The sequence below is a fragment of the Alosa alosa genome, chromosome 19 (assembly GCF_017589495.1).
Source record: "Alosa alosa isolate M-15738 ecotype Scorff River chromosome 19, AALO_Geno_1.1, whole genome shotgun sequence".
Taxonomy (NCBI): domain Eukaryota; kingdom Metazoa; phylum Chordata; class Actinopteri; order Clupeiformes; family Clupeidae; genus Alosa; species Alosa alosa.
Window position 1 is genome coordinate 2,545,807 of NC_063207.1, and position 22,532 is coordinate 2,568,338.

Sequence of the window (22,532 nt, forward strand, 5' to 3'; positions counted from 1 at the left end):
GAGTTTATAAATAAACGTGTAATCGGGATAGGAGTTTATAAATATAGAATAGGAGTCCTACACCTGTAGTGAGTTGATACAGTGAAGGATGTGTGTACACGGAACAGTGTTACCGATCTGAAAGATGTTCTAGTGTGTGTACACGGAAACAGTGTTACCAATCTGAAAGATGTTCTAGTGTGTGTACACGGAACAGTGTTACCGATCTGAAAGATGTTATTCCAAGAGAAGTGTTGTGATGAGTCCAGATGTGGCTTTGCAGACTGAAGGACATCTCTTTAGAAGCTGAAGGATCTGGGGTCATAAACAGATGATTATGATTTCATAAACAGAATTTGGCACTAGTGATGAAGGATGTGGGTTTTGTTTTAGTAAAAAAAGAAGTGAATACAAATTATTCTAAAGAAGTGAAATACCTGATGATCATATGTTTATAAGCTGAAGACTCCTGGTCTATAAGCTGAAGGATACTAGTTTATAAACAGAAGGATGCTAGTTTATAAACAGAAGGATGCTGGCCTGTAAACTGAAGGATGCTGGTTTTGAAGAGGGTAATGTTGTCCTGTAGTGTTAGGGTGTGTTTAGAAAGAGGCGTCTGTTCTGTGTGCTGTGGACTCTTCTTCTGGACTGCATGCAAACAGACGCTCAGTTACCCTCAAACCCCCCTTTATGAACACACACACACACACACACACACACTTGTATATCTAGTTCTAAGACAGCCCTCTCTCTGACACACCCACACGCCTTTGGTGTCCTCAAAGCCAAATTGTCCAATCAGGGAAGCACTATAAGGAGGGCATCAGCATAAGTGTTGTGTTGTTCCTGTTGTTTATGATGCTGTTTGTTTGTTTGTTTGGTGTGGTGATGACACCCAATTTGAATTAACACCTCAGCCTTATGCAAGACCACAGTGCTGTAAGTGCCATATACTCCAGTTCATCTTCATTGAGCATACACGTGTGTGTGTGTGTGTGTGTGTGTGTGTGTGTGTGTGAGTGAGTGAAGGGAATGGAAAGGTCTGTGTGTCCATTTTGTGTTTGTGACATGTTCAGCTGCAGAACAGAACAGCCTGCGCTGATAGCTACGCTGACAATACTCCAGATTAGAGGTAACTGGAGTGACTCCAGATTAGAATGATACAAGTGATCCAGATTAGAATGATACAAGTGATCCAGATTGGAACAATAGAAGTGATCCAGATTCAAATGATAGAATTGATCCAGATTACAATGACATAATTAATCCAGATTAGAATGAAAGATGGTCTCTTAGATCGGATCTGGATTAGCAAAACCAGTATCGGTAATCAGGGATTGATTCACATTACAATCAGTTACAGTGAATCTGAATTACAGATCGAAAGCACGGATCTGAATCAGTCAAGCAGAAAGGATGAGAAATCAAAGTCAGAAGCCAAAATCCATCTGAATCAGAATCTGGAGCAGATGATGCCAATGCACTCTGCCTGCCTAGTGTGTGTTATCGCTCATCTGGGAATGTGTGTGTGGTGTGTCCTGTGTGTGTCCACTCTATGTGATGGATATCAGCACATGAACAACGAGGCAGTCACAAATGAACAACGTTTGGAGTGTTTTCTGTGAACGGTGTGTAACTCTTTTAAACACGGTGGCGTAAAAGCACATGGTTGTGTCTGTCTGGATGGATGCACATGGTTGTGTCTGTCTGTCTGGATGCACATGGTTGTGTCTGTCTGGATGGATGCACATGGTTGTGTCTGTCTGGATGGATGCACATGGTTGTGTCTGTCTGTCTGGATGGGCAATTGTGGAAAGATGATGTTCTCCTTTTATTTCTGAATCGTTTCAGGATAAGAAAATGTATTATTTTGTAATGTTATCATTTTTAATCCATCAGTGTTAAATATTGTTTATTATTATGGTTATTTGATATTTTGTACTTGCAAGTAAACATGTATATTGTCTGAGAAAGTGGCTGGGTGAGGAACAGCGCCCCCACAGGCCTATGGCTGGGTGAGGAATAGCACCCTCACAGGCCTATGGATGACCCAGTTACTGTCTCAGAAGCGTCTCTACCAGACATCAGTATTACTAGATCCCACTTAACTGACATCACTCACTTGTTATAGGAAGAAAGGACAGTTAAGCTTGTTTTATATATATATATGTGTATGTAAACATATTTATGTGTCTTATTTTTGTATTTCCTCATAGTTATTTATTCTACACTTTAGTTTACAGAGTTGCCGTTTGTGTTACTTCTTTAACTGTATTACGAGTGCCGCTGTAGTCAGGCAGGAAGTAGTTTTGGATTGGTTAGAACAGTCCCCCTCCTCATCAGGCAGGAAGTAGGATTGGATTGGTTAGAACAGTCCCACTCCTCATCGAGCAGGAAGTTGTATTGGGTTGGTTAGAACAGTCCCACTCCTCATCAAGCAGGAAGTTGTATTGGGTTGGTTAGAACAGTCCCACTCCTCATCAAGCAGGAAGTTGTATTGGGTTGGTTAGAACAGTCCCACTCCTCATCAAGCAGGAAGTGGTATTGGATTGGTTAGAACAGTCCCACTCCTAACCAATCCAATACCACGTCCTGCCTGATGAGCACAGCCCCACCCCTCACACAGGGCAAAGGGGCTTCTTTTCCAAAAAAAGCAGCGATAGCTGACTTCCTGCATAACTGCGCTGAGGAAAACCAGAAACACGTCAGCTCATACACGATGCTAGAACACGTCACCTCATACACGATGCCAGAAACACAAACACGTCACCCTTGGCGAAACACAACATCTTGTATGATGGGCCAGGTTGGGGATACAGCACCCTGAAGGCGAAACACAGCACCTCGTATGCTATGCTAGGTTGGCGAAAGACTGCACCTCATACACGATGCTAGGTTGGCGAAACACAGCACCTCGTATGCTAGGCTAGGCTAGGTTGGCAAAAAGACAACACCTCGTATGCTAGGCTAGGTTGGCGAGAGACAGCACCTCGTATGCTAGGCTAGGTTGGCGAGAGACAGCACCTCATACATGATGCTAGTTTGGCGAAAGACAGCACCTTATGCAGGAGGCTAGGCTGGAGAAACGCAGCCCCACATATGCTAAGCAAGAGAAAAAGAGCACCCTGCATGCTAGGCAAGGCTAAGACAGACTGGGGTGCGTTTCCCAAAAGCATAGTTGCTAACCTGTTAGCAACTTAGTTGGTTGGCAATGGGAAATTGCATTGCAACCAACAAAGTTGCTAACTTAGTTAGCAACTATGCTTTTGGGAAACGCACCCCTGGATGTGAGCCGTGTTTCCAGGTGTGTACTCAGAGCAGCTAACGGGGTAACTAGGCTCTAGCGCTGCTGTCACAGAGCTGCACCACCAAACTAGACCAGATCCAACAGAACCAGGCCAGACTGGTACATGCCTCCAGGCCAGACTGATTGGCTGCTTTGTGACCCGCTCACTGCCCCCTATGACAGACCCACGTTTGTTGCAGTCATACTGTCTGCCACTGCATTCATCACGTCTAGATCCCCTCATAGTGCATAACCCTCCCCAACACTGCAGATCACTCAGTGCATAACCCACCCCAACACTCCATTCATCACGTCTAGATTCCCTCATAGTGCATAACCGACCCCCAACCCCTTTATAAGCATTTAGAACACGTCCTTATCACTCATGTGCATGGGAAGTACCTTACATGTTTATGAAGCACTGTGTTTGACTTAGGAAAGTTACTGTGTGTGTGTGTGTGCAACTAAGCCAGTTTGCCAGGACATGATGTTGAGAATGTGTTAGCATGAACGCTACGTAGGTGTGAGGTTGTGACCGTCTGAAGAGGAGGCTTGCTCTGAGGTCTCCAGTGTCTCCAAGTTATAACCAGGATGAAAATTAGCACCAGCTCCCCAGCCAAATGCTGGTCAAATATTTAAGTGGCTGGTAGACTTTTCAGATGCAAAATAATGATTTAGTATTCAGCGGCTGGTAGACTTTTCAGATGCAAAATAATGATTTAGTATTGAGCGGCTGGTGAATTTGATCATTTATCTGCCCGTAGCTGGTAGATGTTTTCATTTTAAAACGTTGATTTCCACCCTCGTGTGGAGGCGAATGCCAGGCGGTGGTTCCGTGCGTCACGGTGTGTTGTCCATGTCTCATTTTGTGTGCCAAAGGTTTTTGTGTATGTGTCCAATGCATTCAGTTTGTTTTAGATAAAACAAGCATGTTCTAATGCATTGTCATTCTCAATTGTTTAATTTAAAAAACAAAATCCCCATCCAAACAGTAATTAAAGGAGAATAATGCTGATTTTACATTCTTGTGTTGGCTTTTATTTTGTGCCCTTTTCAAGCGAGAAATCGTCTTCATTTAGGAAATGTGACTGAATAGTGTAGAGCTCAGCCCTGGGCCGGCCTCTCCAGCCTGCCCTCTGCTGGGCTCAGGTGGTACTGCAGGCCAGACACTGAGCTGCACCCCACGGTACCGCCCGGTCCACCCAGCTGACCTGGGATCAGGTAACTATGAACACTGATGTCCTCGGTAAAGTTCACCAGTGTCTCTGTGTGATATTCACCGACATGAATCTCACCGATTTTGGTTTTTGTCTTTAAGTATGTTACTGTGCATGTACTTTGATCTAATGACCAAAAGAGTTGGAGCTGTGTATGACAGAGAGAGAGAGAGAGAGAGAGAGAGAGAGAGACTTACGGCACGTGGTTTATCGGGTTTCCCACTCTTAAGTCAAAGGTTAAATTCCATAACCAAAATAAAAAAAAATTTCCATGACTTTTATATAATGAATGGTACATTACACCAACCGAAAAATGTCCGAGCAGGAGTGTTGCAGAATTTTCGATTTTTTGTTTTAGAATGGATGAATAAACGCTCATTGAAAAAACAAAGTAAACCACTCAAACAAGCAGTAATGGGGAAAAGCTACTGTATTAACACCATAAATAACATATTCATATTGATGTATTTTGGTATAAATGTTTAAAACTGCTTAAACAAAATTCCCTGATATTCCCTGACTTTGCTAGCCTGACTCCGCCCTCCTATGTACTTCCGCTCAATTTCCCTTCAGTACTTCGTCTGGGTCTGCGGTATATACTCGGGTTTTCTCCTGCAAAAATCTGCAGGTCCAATCAGCGAATAGAGGGAGTGGCTGAGAACAATGACGTTGAGGTTGTGCGCTAGTTTGAGCCAGACATACGTCACAACCAAATGTTAGCGATTGGTTATGGCAGACCCAGAGTGGCTCTGGGCAGATCCAAGTTTTTTTTTTTTTTTAACTATATTTTTTTGAGCTTTTATGCCTTTAATGTGACAGGACAGTGAGAAGTGAGTGGGAGAGAGAGGGTGGGATCCGGAAAGGACCACGGGGCGGGAATCGAACCCAGCGTACGGTCCAGGTTGCGCCACAGCTGGGGCCGAGATCCAATAGTTTTAAACTTCAACAGACTACTCGCCTTCAATGAGGTTAACGCTTGGCAATGGGAAGTGACATTCTGAAATGTACAAGAGTCTGGTAGGACCAGGCTATGACTTTGCCCCAAAAATGATTAAAAAAATTCCCTGACTTTCCAAGTCTAGACTTAAATGATATTCCAGAAATTCCAAGACCCGTGGAAACCCTGGCTTATTTGCAGGAGAGACGCCGGTTCTGCAGTGAGGTGTGTGTGTGTGTGAGAGAGAGAAAGAGAGATTTCAGACACCACGAGATGGTTTAGAGTAGTTTATTTGCAAGAGAAACACAGGTTCTGCAGTGACAAGTCACTTTCAGCTGGTTCTGGTCACTATAGACTCCAAACCTCCTGGGTCAGCTGGTTCTGTTCTGGTCACTATAGACTCCAAACCTCCTGGGTCAGCTGGTTCTGTTCTGGTCACTAGACTCCAAAGCTCAGCGTTCTACTGCATTAGTCAGTCTACTCTATACCTGTTAATATACTATAGCTGGCCACAAACATACATACTATCTCTCAATTACAGCTCTCCCCTGTTTATGTACACCTTTTTAGTGTTCTAAACACACACACGCACACACATATACACACAGTCCTATCTTCACTCCAACTACTCCTGCCTCCCTTGTACACACACACACAGACACACACACACAGCCCCAGGAGCCACAAATGACTGTTCAAATGCACGTGTGTGTGTGTGTGTCTGTGTGTGTACACAGCCATATATTTAGGGTGTGTGTGTAATAGTCTTTGTTCTGTATCTGTGTTCTATGTCTGTGTGTATGCGTGTGTGTGTGTGTGTGTGTGTGTGTGTGTGTTCATAGCTCATTAGCGTAGTGTAATACTCTACCCAGTCCAGATGGATCTGGCTGTACACTCTGTTCTGATCCGTGTAAAAAAAAAAACAGACCAAAAAGTCCTGTTTTCATACCAACATCTGGGTGTGTTCGAGCAGACCTGCCCTGCTCGGGTGCCACACCAACATCTAGGTGTGTTCGAGCGGACCTGCCCTGCACGGGTGCCACACCAACATCTGGGTGTGTTCGAGCGGCTTCCGTTGCCCCTGGACAGTCCCCTGATGAGGAGACTTCACCATGGCAGCTGCGTTGGGTGTGTTCGGGACTGGAGTGATAAGTAAGTCCATTTGAGCACGTTCGGGAAGCACGTTCGTGTGTAGTGCAGGGTGAGTTCAGTTCAGTAGTATGTGTGCAAATACATCCATTGGAGAGGAATACTCAGCAAGTACCTGCAATGGCCCCAAAGCTGTGTACTGTTAAAAAATATGTGTGTGTGTGTATGTGTATATATATATATATATATATATATATATATATATATGGAGAAATGTCCTATTGGCTTCATTCAGTGGTGTCAACACCGACATCACCAGACGGGCAAGTTCGGTGGTGTCCTTTGAAAAGTCTCCAATTTGGCGTATTCAATCATGTTCGGTAGTGTGAACCTTAAACCTCTTAGGTTGAGTTCTACCACTGTCCGGTGTTCAGCAGCACTACGCTTGCGTTCAGAATGAACTCTATTAAAGCTTGAGCATATTCTTAAGGTAAAAGGAATATCCCAAGGGAATGCAGAAAACTGACTTTCCAACAGCCATGTTCATTAGAGTTCACAGAAACAAGTCCAGTTGGGGTTGTTCAGTAGTGTCTAAGACATAGAGTCCAGTTGGGGTTGTTCAGTAGTGTCTAAGAGTCCAGTTGGGGTTGTTCAGTAGTGTCTAAGACATAGAGTCCAGTTGGGGTTGTTCAGTAGTGTCTAAGAGTCCAGTTGGGGTTGTTCAGTAGTGTCTAAGAGTCCAGTTGGGGTTGTTCAGTAGTGTCTAAGACATAGAGTCCAGTTGGGGTTGTTCAGTAGTGTCTAAGAGTCCAGTTGGGGTTGTTCAGTAGTGTCTAAGACATAGAGTCCAGTTGGGGTTGTTCAGTAGTGTCTAAGAGTCCAGTTGGGGTTGTTCAATAGTGTCTAAGACTCCAGTTGGGGTTGTTCTAAGAGTCCAGTTGGGGTTGTTCATTAGTGTCTAAGACATAGCGCATGATTTATTCAAAACCCCCAGCTCTAGCCATCATAATGCAAGAAATTCCTGCACACATTTTACAGCGCTGTCTGGAGGTTGTTCAGTACTGTAATTCACAGACGCATCTCCAGTTGAGCTCAGAGGTTCAGTAGTCTGGACGTTGTTAGTAGTGTCCATAGTGTTTTATTCTAGTGTTTTCAGGAGTGTCCATAGCAACATCTCCAGTTGGGAATGTTCAGTAGTGTCCACAGCAACATCTCCAGTTGGGAATGTTCAGTAGTGTCCATAGCAACATCTCCAGTGGTGTCCATAGCAACATCTCCAGTTGGGAATGTTCAATAGTGTCCATAGCAACATCTCCAGTGGTGTCCATAGCAACATCTCCAGTTGGGAAAGTTCAGTATTGAAGAATATCACAAGCAGGGGAGGGTTTAAGACTTCTGTTAATTTCAGAGTGTGATACGTTAATATATTTCTATGTATATTAAGAGGTGTATGCACTAAGGAGTGTGTGTGTGTGTGTGTGTGTGTGTGTGTGTGTGTGTGTGTGTGTACACCCTTTGTTCAACAGTGAGCCTCCCCCTCCAGGAGGCAGACCCGGAGTCTCTTAAAGGCAGGGTTTGGCATCTGAGGGAGCATTTCCCCTTCTTCTGATTGGTTGGTGCATCTCTCCAAACCCCAACCTCCCGATGATGGCGTGTGGGCATGTCTGACGCAGCAGTCCTGAGCTGTGATTGGCTACCTGGAGAAGATGGTGTCAAGCTCCAGAAGGACGAGCTCCACGATCTGGTTCTGGTAGACCATGTGGACCGCCATGTTCCAGGACTCGGTCTCTGGGCGCAGCAGCGTCGGGCCGAACACGATGGCCACACTCTGGGCCGTCATGCGGTTCTCCTCGCCGTGCTCCACCACTCTGAGGGACACACACAGAGAGAGTGTGAGTGTGTGTGCTTCCCTCCTGAGGTGTGTGAAGAGAGTGTGTGTGTGTGTGTACACTTACCTCCTGAGGTGTGTGAAGAGAGTGTGTGTGTGTGTGTGTGCGCGCGTGCGTGTGTGCGTGCGTCTACCTCCTGAGGTGTGTGAAGAGAGTGTGTGTGAGTGTGCGTGCGTGTGCGTGCGTGCGTCTACCTCCTGAGGTATGTGAAGAAGAGTGTGTGTGTGTGTGCGCGTGCGCGCGCATGTGCGTGTGTGTGTGTGTGCGTCTACCTCCTGAGGTGTGTGAAGAGAGTGTGTGTGAGGTATGTGAAGAAGAGAGGTATGTGAAGAAGAGAGTGTGTGTGTGTGGCGTTGGCGTGTGCCACCTCCTGAGGTATGTGAAGAAGAGCAGGTGTGTGTGTGTGTGCGTCTACCTCCTGAGGTGTGTGAAGAGAGCCTGCATGGTGTCATGGTTGGCCCGGGGTAACTGCTTTACCAGCTCCTTCATGGACTGAACACGCTGCCTGTAGTCTGGGATTTCTACACACACACACACACACACACACACACACACACATATTATTATCACGACTACGGACAGAGACATGCACATTCACCAGTCTATACAAAGGTGTGTGTGTGTGTGGTACTCACTGATGGCGTTGACAAACTCCTGGAAGTGTGTGTATGTGAAGAGAGGTTCTGGAAGCTCACGGAAGAACATCTTAAACGCTCCGGTGGTGACGTGGATGTCCTCCCACTTCCCATCCTCCAGGTCCACCCGCTCATCTAACACACACACACGCACACACAAGATCTCGTCAACACACAGTTCTGTCTAACCCAAGACATTCAGACATATACATTAGAGTGCGGAACCCGCGTCCGACAGAGTTGCGTCCGAACCCGACAGGCATTTTCATTTTATGTCCGAACCCGACCCGAGCCCGACGCAGATGATGCCACTGTTATACCCATGCTAGTGATTAAACGTTCACGTTTGTAGATAGCCTGTCTTTAGCCCATTGAATGGAACAAACAACAAATAGAATTCTCATGGCCAGATTTGGGAAAGATTCTTGAAAGATTGGTGTCTTTTAACTAATGCCCCCCATTCAAGCTTTATTCAAAAGACTCCAATCTTTCAAAAATCTTTCACAAATCTTGTTAAAGTTGTTTGGTGTAAGGAGGCCATTAATTGTTTATACACAGCGCACATTCACACAAGAGGCCCAAGCAAGCATAGCCTATTGAAATAGAATTCTAGTCTTACCTTCTAGACGAAAACTCTTGAAATTAACTGCAACGTTCTTTGAAACTACAGCCCTTCTGCCACTGATCCATATGCAGCATCGACGTTAATTGGGGCAACTAGGAAATCCTCTCCAATTGAACAAAGCGACCTTATGTCTACTGTATGTCTTTACCACAGTAGCCTATGCAACACAAGTAGGCATACCTCCACATAGTAGTCCTAGACTTGATTCGCTTAGTTTTCTTTGGTCTTAAAATCTCCCTGATAGGCTAACAACTTTTTTTTTTTTAACGTCACCCAAGACAGCCTGTTTTGCTGCCTTAAAAATGCACATGCGTTGTCACGGCTACATAAACAAATCTTGCACACAGGAAGAAAGCTGTTAGGTCTTTTTTACATCTTATTTTATTCTCAAAAACCAAACGTTTGCATGATTTTAAATGTAAAGCGCCCAAAATGCATATCGCCCCCCATGAGCCCAAACCCCAACTGAACCTGAGTATCATTTCTAAATATTTGTCCAAACCCGACCCATCAGGTTTATACGGATGTTGTACCCCACTCCCTGTGTGTGTGTGAGTTTGTGTAGCAGGACGTGTGTGTGTGTGTGTGTGTGTGTGTGTGTAGTAAGCAGGGCTCCGAACCGGTTCAAGGAACGAAAACGAAAACCGAAAACGAACGGAATTTTACAGAATTTTACGAGGAACGGAAACGAAAACAAAATGGTCTTCAACTGTTCCGGAACAGAAACGTTATTCTGAAATCCACAAAACCGGTTAATAACGTTTTTTTTCGTTCTCTATATATTTTATAAAATTTCACAAAAGCATATCAGAGTCAGGGAGACTATTTCCGGTTGTGCGAAAAACAAGCCCGCATCTACACTGTTAATGTGAGCTAACAAGCCGCTATGTAGCCAACTACTGTAGGCGAACAGCCTAATAATTTGATTTCTGCAGTTTGAAAAAAAAATAAACTAATAAATGGACCTTTGGTCCAAATGTGTATATTTTGTCTTGCTGTTGTAATGTAACCTATCCGGCCTGCCACTTCGGATCTTAGGCCAGCTCAGAAGCGTAGGCTACTGAAACTGATTTGGAAATAGTTTGTAGCCTATGCATTAGCCTATTTTGCCTGTCGCTTTTAAAGTCGGATTTGAAATGTTTGGCGCAATTATATCCCATTCTATGTAGAAGAGTTAAACGGGAAATTTGAGATAGGCCTTGTCAGCAACAGACAGGTTCGTTTATAAACAGGGTTGGAATTATAGCGCAAGCCTTTGAAGATCTCCATATGAATAAAACTTAGGCTACAACCAGGTAAGGAGTTAAGCACGTATCCAGAAATATTTTTGATAAGAAATTATTTATAGGCATAGGTTAGGCCTACAGTAAGTCTGTAGGCTATGGGATGGATAGCCCATCTGAATGTTTTTGGATGCCACCTGTGATTTATTATTTTTGGGCATAGCTAAGGCTAAATCAAGGGGAAATAACGAGTTTGTCTATTCTAAGGTACAGTCCACAAAAATAGACTTGATAGGCCTGCCAAACACTGCAGGAACTTTAAGAACGAACAATATTTTGCGTTCCGAACCGGTTCAGGACCGATATGTTGGTGGCGGAACGCATGCAAGAACGAAAACGTTAAACATAGGCCTACCTGAACCGTTCGGAATGGAACGTTTGAAAAATAATTTTGTTTTCAAGCCCTGGTAGTAAGACGTGTGTGTGTGTGTGTAGCAGGACGTGTGTGTTTGTGTGTGTGTGTAGTAAAACGTGTGTGTGTGTAGCAGGATGTGTGTGTGTAGTAAAACGTGTGTGTGTGTGTGTGTAGCAAGACGTATAAGTATAAGTATATATACTCTTTTGATCCCGTGAGGGAAATTTGGTCTCTGCATTTATCCCAATCCGTGAATTAGTGAAACACACTCAGCACACAGTGAGGTGAAGCACACACTAATCCTGGCACAGTGAGCTGCCTGCAACAACAGCGGTGCTCGGGGAGCAGTGAGGGGTTAGGTGCCTTGCTCAAGGGCACTTCAGCCGTGCCTACTGGTCGGGGTTCGAACAGGCAACCCTCCGGTTCCAAGTCCGAAGCGCTAACCAGTAGGCCACGGCTGCCCCAATGTGTGTGTATGTGTAGCAAGACGTGTGTGTGTGTGTGTGTGTAGCAAGACGTGTTTGTGTGTGTGTGTGTGTAGCAAGACGTGTGTGTGTGTAGCAGGACGTGTGTGTGTGTGTGTGTGTGTGTAGCAGGACGTACCATGATTGATAGCGAAGCGGAGTTTCTGGACCACTGCTAGATTTCCACTCACCCTGTAGAGCCCATCCACGCTCAAGCCTGCAACACACACACACACACACACTTAGCATACATTTTCCGTAGCATTTAAGCATGCACTCACACAGGCAAGACACACACACACACACTTGTTTGTAGTGGTTGTAGTAATCCCACCAACCCTGACAGGCAAACATCTGAACACACAGCTTAAACAACGGGAGATTTTTTTTCGGGGGGGGTCAGTGTTTATACCGGATCTGTTTGCATATTTAATACGTTTCATACACGTGTTTCAACACTGCATTTCGGTCGTTGCTTTTACCTTACCATTACCTACACATGCCAGTTATGTATCCACCAGCTGCCTGCCTGCAGCCTACTTCTAAAACTCCAAAGCTGCTTGCTGTCAGATTTGGTTCAGAGGGAACAAGTTCAGTGTATCAACAACACTCAATAACAGTTTATGTGATGTGTTAATCAATTAAATTCCCAACAATTTCACAACAGCTAGTTGTGGAGTAGGCCATTCAACTAGCCCGCTTGCTTAGGCTACGACGACTCAGGCTAGAGTTGGCACCCGCTTTTTATTTGGGTTTGGGTTGCCAGGTTTTAGCCTATGACAAAACAGTTGAAATTGAAACTAAGTGATCGTGTATGTGTAGGGTGTATTTCATACACAATCTGGCAACCTGAATGGATCAATGATTTTAAAATGAAGTTTGATGGCCATGCAAATTACGGGAGTTTTCCGGGAGAAATAACAAAACGGGAGGGTGCTGGGAGATGACCTTGAAATACGGGAGAAACCCGGGAAAAACGGGAGTGTTGACAGGTATGGCTTAACCTTTGACATGCTATTGAGGGGTTGGAACACAGGACACAGGCCTGAGGAGGAACAGAACACAGGCCAGAGGAACAGAACACAGGCGTGAGGAGAAACGGAACACAGGCCAGAGGAACAGAACACAGGACACAGAACACAGGCGTGAGGAGAAACAGAACACAGGCCAGAGGAACAGAACACAGGCGTGAGGAGAAACAGAACACAGGCCAGAGAAACAGAACACAGGACACAGACGTGAGGAGGAACAGAACACAGGAGGGCTAACAAGGGTAACAGACCACAGGCGTGAGAACTAACAGGGGTAACAGAACACAGGTGTGAGAACTAACTGGGTAACAGAAGACAGGCATGAGGGCTAAATTTCGGGCTGATTAGGCCAGGGGTTCTCAAACTTTTGTGGGCCGGGGATCCCTCATGGAGTGGAAAACTCTCCAAGGACCCCTCATAATCGCAACACATAAAACTTAAGTTAATCATGTAGTTGTATAGCCTTTTTTTCTGTTAGATGCTTATTAGGGCTGTTGGAACAAATTTCTAAAGTCGAATATTTAAAAAATCAATACTAATCGAATTTGGAAATTACCATTCGAATGTGGTGTTTTGGGGAGTTTTTTGTATGTGTTGGCTAACTTTAGCGAATATGTGAAAACGAAATGCTTTTGTCACGTCTAATGCACAATCTAAATTTGGCAGAAGCGATGCACCACCACGGAGGTCACTCCTGATCGACCATTTCAGCGATGTGTGGAACGTTTTTGGATTTCCATCAGAACACGGAGAAATAACAATTAGCATAGCCTAATGATGTCGTAATCTGCAGAATATGTAGCAGCAAGCAGCCTGAGTGCACATCTGATAACGCTACACCCTTGGGATATACTACGAAGCACGTTAGACATATCTAGGCTATCTAGAAGTATGAGGCTTCACAAAGCCTTGACTCAGGGGTATAAGTTAAGTGGTACTACGATAGCAGTTATGTGATATATTTGTCAAACTAGGCTTTCAGCTCAGATCTGTGCACGTTCTCGGTGTTGGGATGATATTGGCCAATCATGAAACGTGGAGACGCACAAGACCGCCTATATTAAAAAACAATTACTTCCACATTTATAAGCGATGGCGTAATCTACATTGCGGTAATTTTTACTGTCTAGCCTATGACATCAAATAAATCGATTGTCATCAGATGTTGTATTGTAGCCTATGCACGTCCATAGTGGCATATTTGCACGCACAACACTATTAAAGCGCATACGATATCCAAAATGTGTAGGCGGCCCCACCTGCAATATATATGACAGAATCCTACACGTGAGAACTTCGTTTTTCAAGATAATTGATTGGTCAGTGGGCGGTAGTTTTACACGATTTGAGCTGTAACTTAGCACATAACCTGCTCCCGACCAGGTTTGGTTGACAGCATGGTGATACGGCGACGCTAAAACAGATTTACTTTCGTGCTAGGTAGGTAAACAGTCCGAGGACGAGGAACCGCGCAGCTAAAGCAGGAAAGAAGTAGGTTTTTGCCTCCCTCCTCTAGGCAATGTCCGGAGCTTTTGTCACTTCTCTGATAGGCATAATGGTTCATGGAATCGCGGGCCGATAGTGTGAGAACTAACTGGGTCGCCGGCCCACAAAAGTTTGAGAACCCCTGGCCTAATCAGCCCGAAATTTAGCCCTCATGCCTGTCTTCTGTTACCCAGTTAGTTCTCACACCATTGGCCCGCGAAAAACACGCGTTTATAGTGGCATTGGCAATGCATAAGCCCGTTTATACAGTGTATAAAGATGCATCGTAAATATTAATAATAGGTGAAATTTGAGCATTAAATATTTGAATATAATTTGATTATTAAAAATAATAATTAATGAAATTCGAATTGGGTTATGGAAGAAGATGGACAGCCCTAATGCTTATGTTATATGTATTTAAAAACATAGAGTGCTAATACTACAATAGTCATGCTAGCAAACTTTGACAGTATGTAGGATTTTTTTTAAAGGATTGTTGTTTCTTTGTCAAATGTAGGCCTATTGTGTTGAACACATAGTGTTTGCTTCACATAACTTTCATTTTGTTGGCGGTTAATTAATAATAAAGTGTTTTGACGTATTGATGTAACGTCTCAGCAGATCAATTGGGCAAATACTGATCCTGTAGCATTTTTCGCCATATAAGACAATTTCATATTTTGTAGCAAACTTTGCCAGGGACCCCCTGACAATGTGCTCCAGACCCCACTTTGAGAACCAATGGATTAGGCGATTAGGGCTGGAAGCTGAAAGGCGAGGAGTGGTGGTGGGGTGTGCTGTACCGTTTTTCTCCACGTGGTCGATGCACATCCTGACGAAGTGTGGAACCGTACCGTTTTCCCTCTGACAGAGACTAGTCAAACTGCAACCAAACACCTGGTCTGTAATAACACAAAACACACACACACACACCGTTACAGACACACACACACCGTTACAGACACACACACACATACAGTTCTCCGTAACATAGACTACTCAAACTGCAGCATTATGTAAATATTATCAGAGTGAAAAACAGTGAAATCTCCACTAGTGAGTTGGGAAGTCTGACAGATTGAGGGGACTTAGCCAAAATTTTGAATGTTTACAACTCTCATGCCCCTCCCCCACTACCACCGAGCACCCTCTCATCGAAGTTTGTGCTCGTCAGTGTCACTCAGACTGCACCAGACTGTGATTGACAGTCAGATCTCACACAGCCCTGCTCTGATTGGACCAGAAGAACCGGGAGCTGAGGATTTTTGCAAAACAAATAACAGGCTCTAGGTTGAGGTAGAAGTGCGGGTTTTTTCTAAAACCAGCTGATTTATGTTGTTCTGTCGAAGCATAGTGTCAGTTTCAGTGAATATGATCAAAAAAATCTTGCCTACTGCAACTTTAAACAGTGAAATCTCCAGTAGAGCTGTGTAAATTGTGCAGGTGTGTAAATTGTGCAAGTGAACACCGCACTCTGGCTTCACACAATGCCTTTCAGTGTGTTGCACTATGGTATGTTACTGCACACACACACACACACACACACACAGCAGGGAGGGAAATTAGCACCAGCCACTAGCTGGGGAAATATGAATGTGTGGCTGGTAGATTTCAGACACAAAGTATTAATACTACTTGTTGAGTGGCAGGTCAATGTGACCAAAATCTGCCAATGGCACATTTTCAAAATTGTATTTCCAACACACACACACACACACACACACACCCCTACCTTTGATGTAGCCCTTGTCTCTGACCGCTTGTAGAGTGGGTCGGCGCGTGAGGAACTTCTTTAGTTTGGTCCTCTTCCTGTGGTCAGACACGTCCATGCTGCTTGAGCTCTTCATGCCTGCTCCTGCTGCTGCTGCATCATGGGAAATGGAGTCTCTCAAACACACATGTAGCAGCAACTACACTACCCAGGCTTACAACACACACTACATAGGATAAACCACTTTAACTAATGGCACCTTTGGTCATATCAGGGAGGTCATGTGTACCTTTAGGTCAGATAGCAGAATTAAAAACACCACTTCCAATACTCTATAAATATATGTGTGTCACACACACACACACACACCTGCCTTTTTTAGACAAACACACACAGACCACAGTGTTTCACAGAGAGACATATACACACACGCGCACACACACACCTCGGAGTTTCTTGGAGTCCCGGAGGTCCTTGTCGTGGTCGTGCTTCTCAGGGCTGGGAGACTCTGGCATGTCCTCCTCTATGCATATAAGTCCGACTCCCCATGCCCTAACAGGCGCCAATACCATCCCAGAGTGTGTGTGTGTTTTGTGTCTATATCTTGGCGTGTGTGTGTGTGTAAGTGTGTGTGGACTCACGTGTGTGTTGATGGCCTCAGTGATGGCATGTAGCCATTCGTTGATGAGGCTCTCGTTATCCGACTGCATCAGAAGCTCAGTGCCCTGATGAGTTTTCACCTGCAGAGGGACAATCAAATAGCTACAACCGACAGCTGTGTGTGTGTGTGATCAAAAACTACTAGCAGAAGGGTGAGAGAGAGAGAGAGAGAGAGTGTGTGTGTGTGTGTACCTCGAAGACGTGCTTCTTGCTGGATTTGTCTTTAGCCCATTCCACAGATGCTCCCTTCAGATCCACACTGAGCTCAGGCTTGGACTGATGACTCCCAAACTACACATGCACGCGCACACACACAGGCACACACACAGACGCACGCACACACACACAGGCACATGCACGCACACAGACACACAAAATAAATAAATAAATAGTCTAGAGCAGGCCTAAACCTTGGGAAAGCCTTGGGTTGGGTTTTAAAAAGAGCACTGGCAATTGGTGAGACTGTGTGTCACTCACCCAGCTAGTCCCGCCCCCCTGGCTCTTGGCAAATAGGAGCGAAGAGCCCTGGAGGACTGTCCAGGAAGAAGTCCAGTTCTTTCTGTGGGGAAGAAACACAACTCAGAAACACTTTGTGTGTGTGTGTGTTATATAAGTGTGACTGAGTTTATTAGTGAGTGTGTGCATACATTTGTAGGGTGTGTGTGTGTGTCTATAGAATGTTAGTGTTCAACTCACCGCACTTTCTTGCCGTTTTCTGTGATTTTGGTGACATTGAGGACCCCGCACTTCTCTGATGGCTAAAGAGATAGCACAACAGGATGGAATGAGAGAGAGAGAGACTTGTACATTTCCTTATCAATCAAAATGAAACCATCAACTAAAAACCCCATCCCATGTTAGGACACACACAGCTAAGAGGAGGAGGTCTCTGTCACTCACATACTCACACACACACACATACAGAAGGGAGGAGAGATGTGATGTCAATGCGTGTGTGTGTGTCTGGTGAGAAATAGCATGTTAAGTATATGTATAAGTAAGTAGAAGTATACTCTTTTGATCCCGTGATTTTTGGAAATTTGGTCTCTGCATTTATCCCAATTCGTGAATTAGTGAAACACACACAGTGAACACAGTGAGGTGAAGCACCACACTAATCCCGTAGCAGTGAGCTGCCTGCAACAACAACTTGGCCTTCGGGGGTACAGTGAGGTTAGGTGCCTTTGCTCAAGAGACACTTCAGCCGTGCCTACTGGTCGGGGTTCGAACCGGCAACCCTCCGGTTTCAAGTCCGAAGCGCTAACCAGTAGGCCACGGCTGCCCAATGTTGACAGTGAAAAGACTGAGGGAGGAAATGTGAGAGGAAAAGGATTTCATTAGTAATGGAGAAGCGTGTGTGTGTGAGTAGGGCAGGATTAATGGAGCTGGGATGGATGTGTGTGCGTGTGTGTGTGTGTACATGTGTGTGGGTAAGGCAGTACTAACAGAGCTGGGATGGGTGGGTGTGTGTGTGTGTGTGTGTGTGTGTGTGTGTGTGTGCGTGGGGGGGCACTAACAGAGCTGGGATGGGTGGGAGGTGTGTGTGTGTGTGTGTGTGTGTGTGTGTGTGTCGTGGGGCAGTACTAACAGAGCTGGGATGGGTGGGAGGTGTGTGTGTGTGTGCGTGGGTAGGGCAGTACTAACAGAGCTGGGATGGGTGTGTGTGTGTGTGTGTGTGTGCGTAGGGCAGTACTAACAGAGCTGGGATGGGTGGGAGGTGTGTGTGTGTGTGTGTGTGTGGGGCAGTACTAACAGAGCTGGGATGGGTGGGAGGTGTGTGTGTGTGTGTGTGTGTGGGTGGGTAGGGCAGTACTAACAGAGCTGGGATGGGTGGGAGGTGTGTGTGTGTGTGTGTGCGTGGGTAGGGCAGTACTAACAGAGCTGGGATGGGTGGGAGGTGTGTGTGTGTGTGTGTGTGTGTGTGTGTGTGCGTGGGTGGGGCAGTACTAACAGAGCTGGGATGGGTGGGAGGTGTGTGTGTGTGTGTGTGTGTGTGTGGGTAGGGGCAGTACTAACAGAGCTGGGATGGGTGGGAGGTGTGTGTGTGTGTGTGTGTGTGTGTGTGTGTGGGTAGGGCAGTACTAACAGAGCTGGGATGGGTGGGAGGTGTGTGTGTGTGTGTGTGTGTGTGCGTGGGTAGGGCAGTACTAACAGAGCTGGGATGGGTGGGAGGTGTGTGTGTGTGTGTGTGTGTGTGTCGTGTGTGGGGTAGGGCAGTACTAACAGAGCTGGGATGGGTGTGTGTGTGTGTGTGTGTGTGTGTGTGTGTGTGTGTGTGTGTGGTGGGTAGGCAGTACTAACAGAGCTGGGATGGGTGGGAGGGTGTGTGTGTGTGTGTGTGTGTGTGTGTGTGTGTGTGTGTGTGTGCGTGGGTAGGGCAGTACTAACAGAGCTGGGATGGGTGGGAGGTGTGTGTGTGTGTGTGTGTGGGTAGGGCAGTACTAAGAGCGTGGGTAGGTGTGTGTGTGTGTGCTGATGTGCGTGGGTAATTAGTAACAAGAGCTGGGATAGGTGGGAGGTGTGTGTGTGTGTGTAATGGGCACATTACTAGAGAGCAGTACTAACAAGAACTGGGATGGAGGTAGGTGTGTGTGTGTGTGTGTGTGTGTGTGTGTGTGTGTGTGCGTAGGGCAGTACTAACAGAGAGGGTGTGTGTGTGTGTGTGTGTGTGTGTGTGTGCGTGGGTAGGGCAGTACTAACAGAGCTGGGATGGGTGGGAGGTGTGTGTGTGTGTGTGTGTGTCGTGGGTGGGGCAGTACTAACAGAGCTGGGATGGGTGGGAGGTGTGTGTGTGTGTGTGTGCGTAGGGCAGTACTAACAGAGCTGGGATAGATTGGGAGGTGTGTGTGTGTGTGTGTGTTATTAAGTGGGTGGGGGCAGTACTAACAGAGCTGGGATGGGTGGGAGGTGTGTGTGTGTGTGTGTCGTGGGTAGGGCAGTACTAACAGAGCTGGGATGGGTGGGAGGTGTGTGTGTGTGTGTGTGTGCGTGGGTAGGGCAGTACTAACAGAGCTGGGATGGGTGGGAGGTGGTGTGTGTGTGTGTGTGTGTGTGTGTGTGCGTGGGTAGGGCAGTACTAACAGAGCTGGGATGGGTGGGAGGGTGTGTGTGTGTGTGTGTGTGTGTGTGTGTGGGTAGGGCAGTACTAACAGAGCTGGGATGGGTAGGAGATGAGGGGCAGGAGTCGTCGGAGTCTGGGGTGCTGGGCTTCACAACGTCCTAAAGGAGCAGTAAACAAACACAAACAAATAAACACAAACAACCTCACAGCACACAACCAAAACACAAGACAGGGTAAGTGAGTCCTCAACCAGAAACAGTGTGAGGTCATGCGCCATTTTTGGGGCAGCCGTGTCCTACTGGTTAGCACTTCGGACCGTAACTGGAGGGTTGCCAATTCGAACTACGACCAGTAGGCACGGCTGAAGTGTCCTTGAGCAAGGCACCTAACCCCTCACTGCTCCCCAAGCGCCGCTGTTGATGCAGGCAGCTTACTGCGTCGGGATTATTGTGTGCTTCACCTCACTGTGTGTACACTGTGTGCTGTGTGTTTCACTAATTCACGGATTGGGATACATGCAGAGACCAAATTTCCCTCACGGGATCAAAATATATACTTATACATATACATAATTGCGTGTGTGTGTGTGTGTGTATCAGCACAGTAGTTAATCAGAAACAGTGTGTGAGGTCAAGCGCCATAATTGCATGTGTGTGTGTGTGTGTGTGTATCAGCACAGTAGTTAATCAGAAAGTGTGTGAGGTCAAGCGCCAGATCCATGCTAGGGTGATGTCATCATGTAATGTAGTTTAACCAATTAAATATGAGCTTTCTGCTCATGGACAGGGCCTTCTGAGCGGTCCCACAATGCATCTCACTCAGTCTGGGATTGGTTGCAACTGCCTGTAGTCTTCAGTGATTGGCTGTGATTCCCTGCACTCTTCTGAGCATGCTTGGGGATTAAGCACTGGTGATTGGCTAATTAAAACTTTGCATCAATCATGACAGCTTGTGATTGGCTGTTATAGTGGCAGGGCACTTCCTGTTGGCACCCCACATGCCAGCAGATTGGATGTGTGATTAGAGCATGCAGTTTGATTGGCCGATTGGGGGGCCAGGGGCGGGACACTGACTTGTTTATATGGGTGGAGGCGGGACGAGCCTTTGCGATGGAGCGACAGGATTCGCCGGTTTTTCACCACCTTCTGTTGGAACTTCACATCAGAGTCAGAGTCAGGGTGGGATCCTCACTAGGCGTCAGTGCCCTGCTACTGTCTGGTGTGTGTGTGTGAGTGTACAGTACCTTCTCATTCTTGTGTGTGTGTGTTTGTGTGTCAGACCTGCCAACCTTGAAGAATTTTTTTGAGTAGCACCTCAAAGAAACCTCGAGGAAAAAAAAAATTGCTCACGTCGGCCTTCATGCAGCCAAAAACAGACATATAGACACACACCCCATATATACATACACACTATAAGACACACACACACAGACATAGCCATACTCGCAAGACACACACACACGCACTATACACACACACACACACACTATACACACACACACACACAGACATAGCCATACTCGCAAGACACGTTTTGGATAGTGACCCATCTTTAATGTTGAATATCTATCTAAATGGGATCCAATGTGTTCCTGAAAGTGCAAACTGAATCTTTTACAGTAGCTCTATAATGTTGACAATCTGTTTTAGAGCCTAACAATCCTGACCTATGAAAACCACTTGTGTTGATAGGCACTGATGTGGGTATGTTGTCCATTTTCTTTTATGTGGGCCCTATTCAATCATGCCTGGTATTATACCTCTTTTCAATCCATTATTATTAAATATTTATTTTGTAAAGAAATACATCTATCGGCCATGTTATGCCAACATATCTAATTCACCTGGATGTAGGCTACAGTAGATAGAGGCTTATGGACATCTGCTGTTGTCAGTGTGTAGTCTATCCCTTCACTCACAATAGCATCCATGTTTTGTTTATTTGTAAAAAAGAAAAACATTCATTGTTCAATTATTACCTGCTGACTAATGCAAACTACTGATTGCTTTTAAAGAATTTCACTTGCACGTTGTGCACTCAAGTTTCTTTCAGATCTCGGTGTCTTTCTGTCATCTGTGAGGCTGCAATGATTAGGCCTACATTATCCCAACTACAGTGATAGGTGCGCCATCTCAGTCTGTAAGCCTATTATTTGTTCTTACTTGTGTTCACGCTAATAATCAAGAAGAAGGATCCATATGCTCCAAAGAAAAAAACAAATTGAACACTCATTAATGAGCAGCTCAAAATATTTCGCCTTGGTCCACTTTGACTCGTTGTTAATGGAAAGGTCCGCCCTCCATTAGCGCCTTATAGTTATGAAAACTTTAACCATCAGCATCGTTTATGGTCCCCGGGACGTCGAGACATCGTTAATTTCAAGCCCTAAGCGACACATTGAAAATATAACTGAAACAAATCGTGAACAAGTAATAACTTTCCCAGACATAGTCAAACTATTAGGCCTAGGCATAAAAAAAAAAAGGTTTGGTTCCTGGTGGTTGTCAGTTGAGGCCATGGGTTGGTAGGGAATTTTTTTTTTTTTTTCCCCAGTGGCAGTATGGATAGGTAGAAAATCAGTCCCTCCAGGATTTGAGGTTTTTGAGACTGTTTAGACCTAAAATGCCTGGATGGAAGTTCTTGGTGTTTTTTAGCTGTTTCTTGTGGACAAATTTGGTGAGGAAGTGAAAATTGCAAAATAGTTGCGATTTTTTTTCTTCTTTTTTTTTAATGTAGGGCAATTAAGGTTAGTAAGACCAAAATCACACTGATCATCTTGATGCTTATTAAAAAAAGGATAATCAAAGGTAAACAGTAAGGAT

At 45.4% G+C, this 22,532-nt stretch overlaps 1 protein-coding gene across 1 annotated transcript in view; it reads right to left on the reverse strand.

The window, feature by feature from the left end:
• Window positions 1–6,971: 6,971 nt before the first annotated feature.
• The window catches only part of LOC125283904 (rho GTPase-activating protein 12-like), a 38,776-nt gene continuing 23,215 nt past the window's right edge, over window positions 6,972–22,532 (reverse strand). Inside the window, 11 exon segments of the mRNA XM_048227449.1 lie at window positions 6,972–8,376; window positions 8,813–8,918; window positions 9,033–9,167; window positions 11,899–11,976; window positions 15,082–15,180; window positions 16,011–16,127; window positions 16,435–16,530; window positions 16,627–16,729; window positions 16,842–16,940; window positions 17,127–17,208; window positions 17,346–17,407. Of these exon segments, the coding sequence (XP_048083406.1) occupies window positions 8,202–8,376; window positions 8,813–8,918; window positions 9,033–9,167; window positions 11,899–11,976; window positions 15,082–15,180; window positions 16,011–16,127; window positions 16,435–16,530; window positions 16,627–16,729; window positions 16,842–16,940; window positions 17,127–17,208; window positions 17,346–17,407 (1,152 nt within the window). The 3' untranslated portion in view covers window positions 6,972–8,201.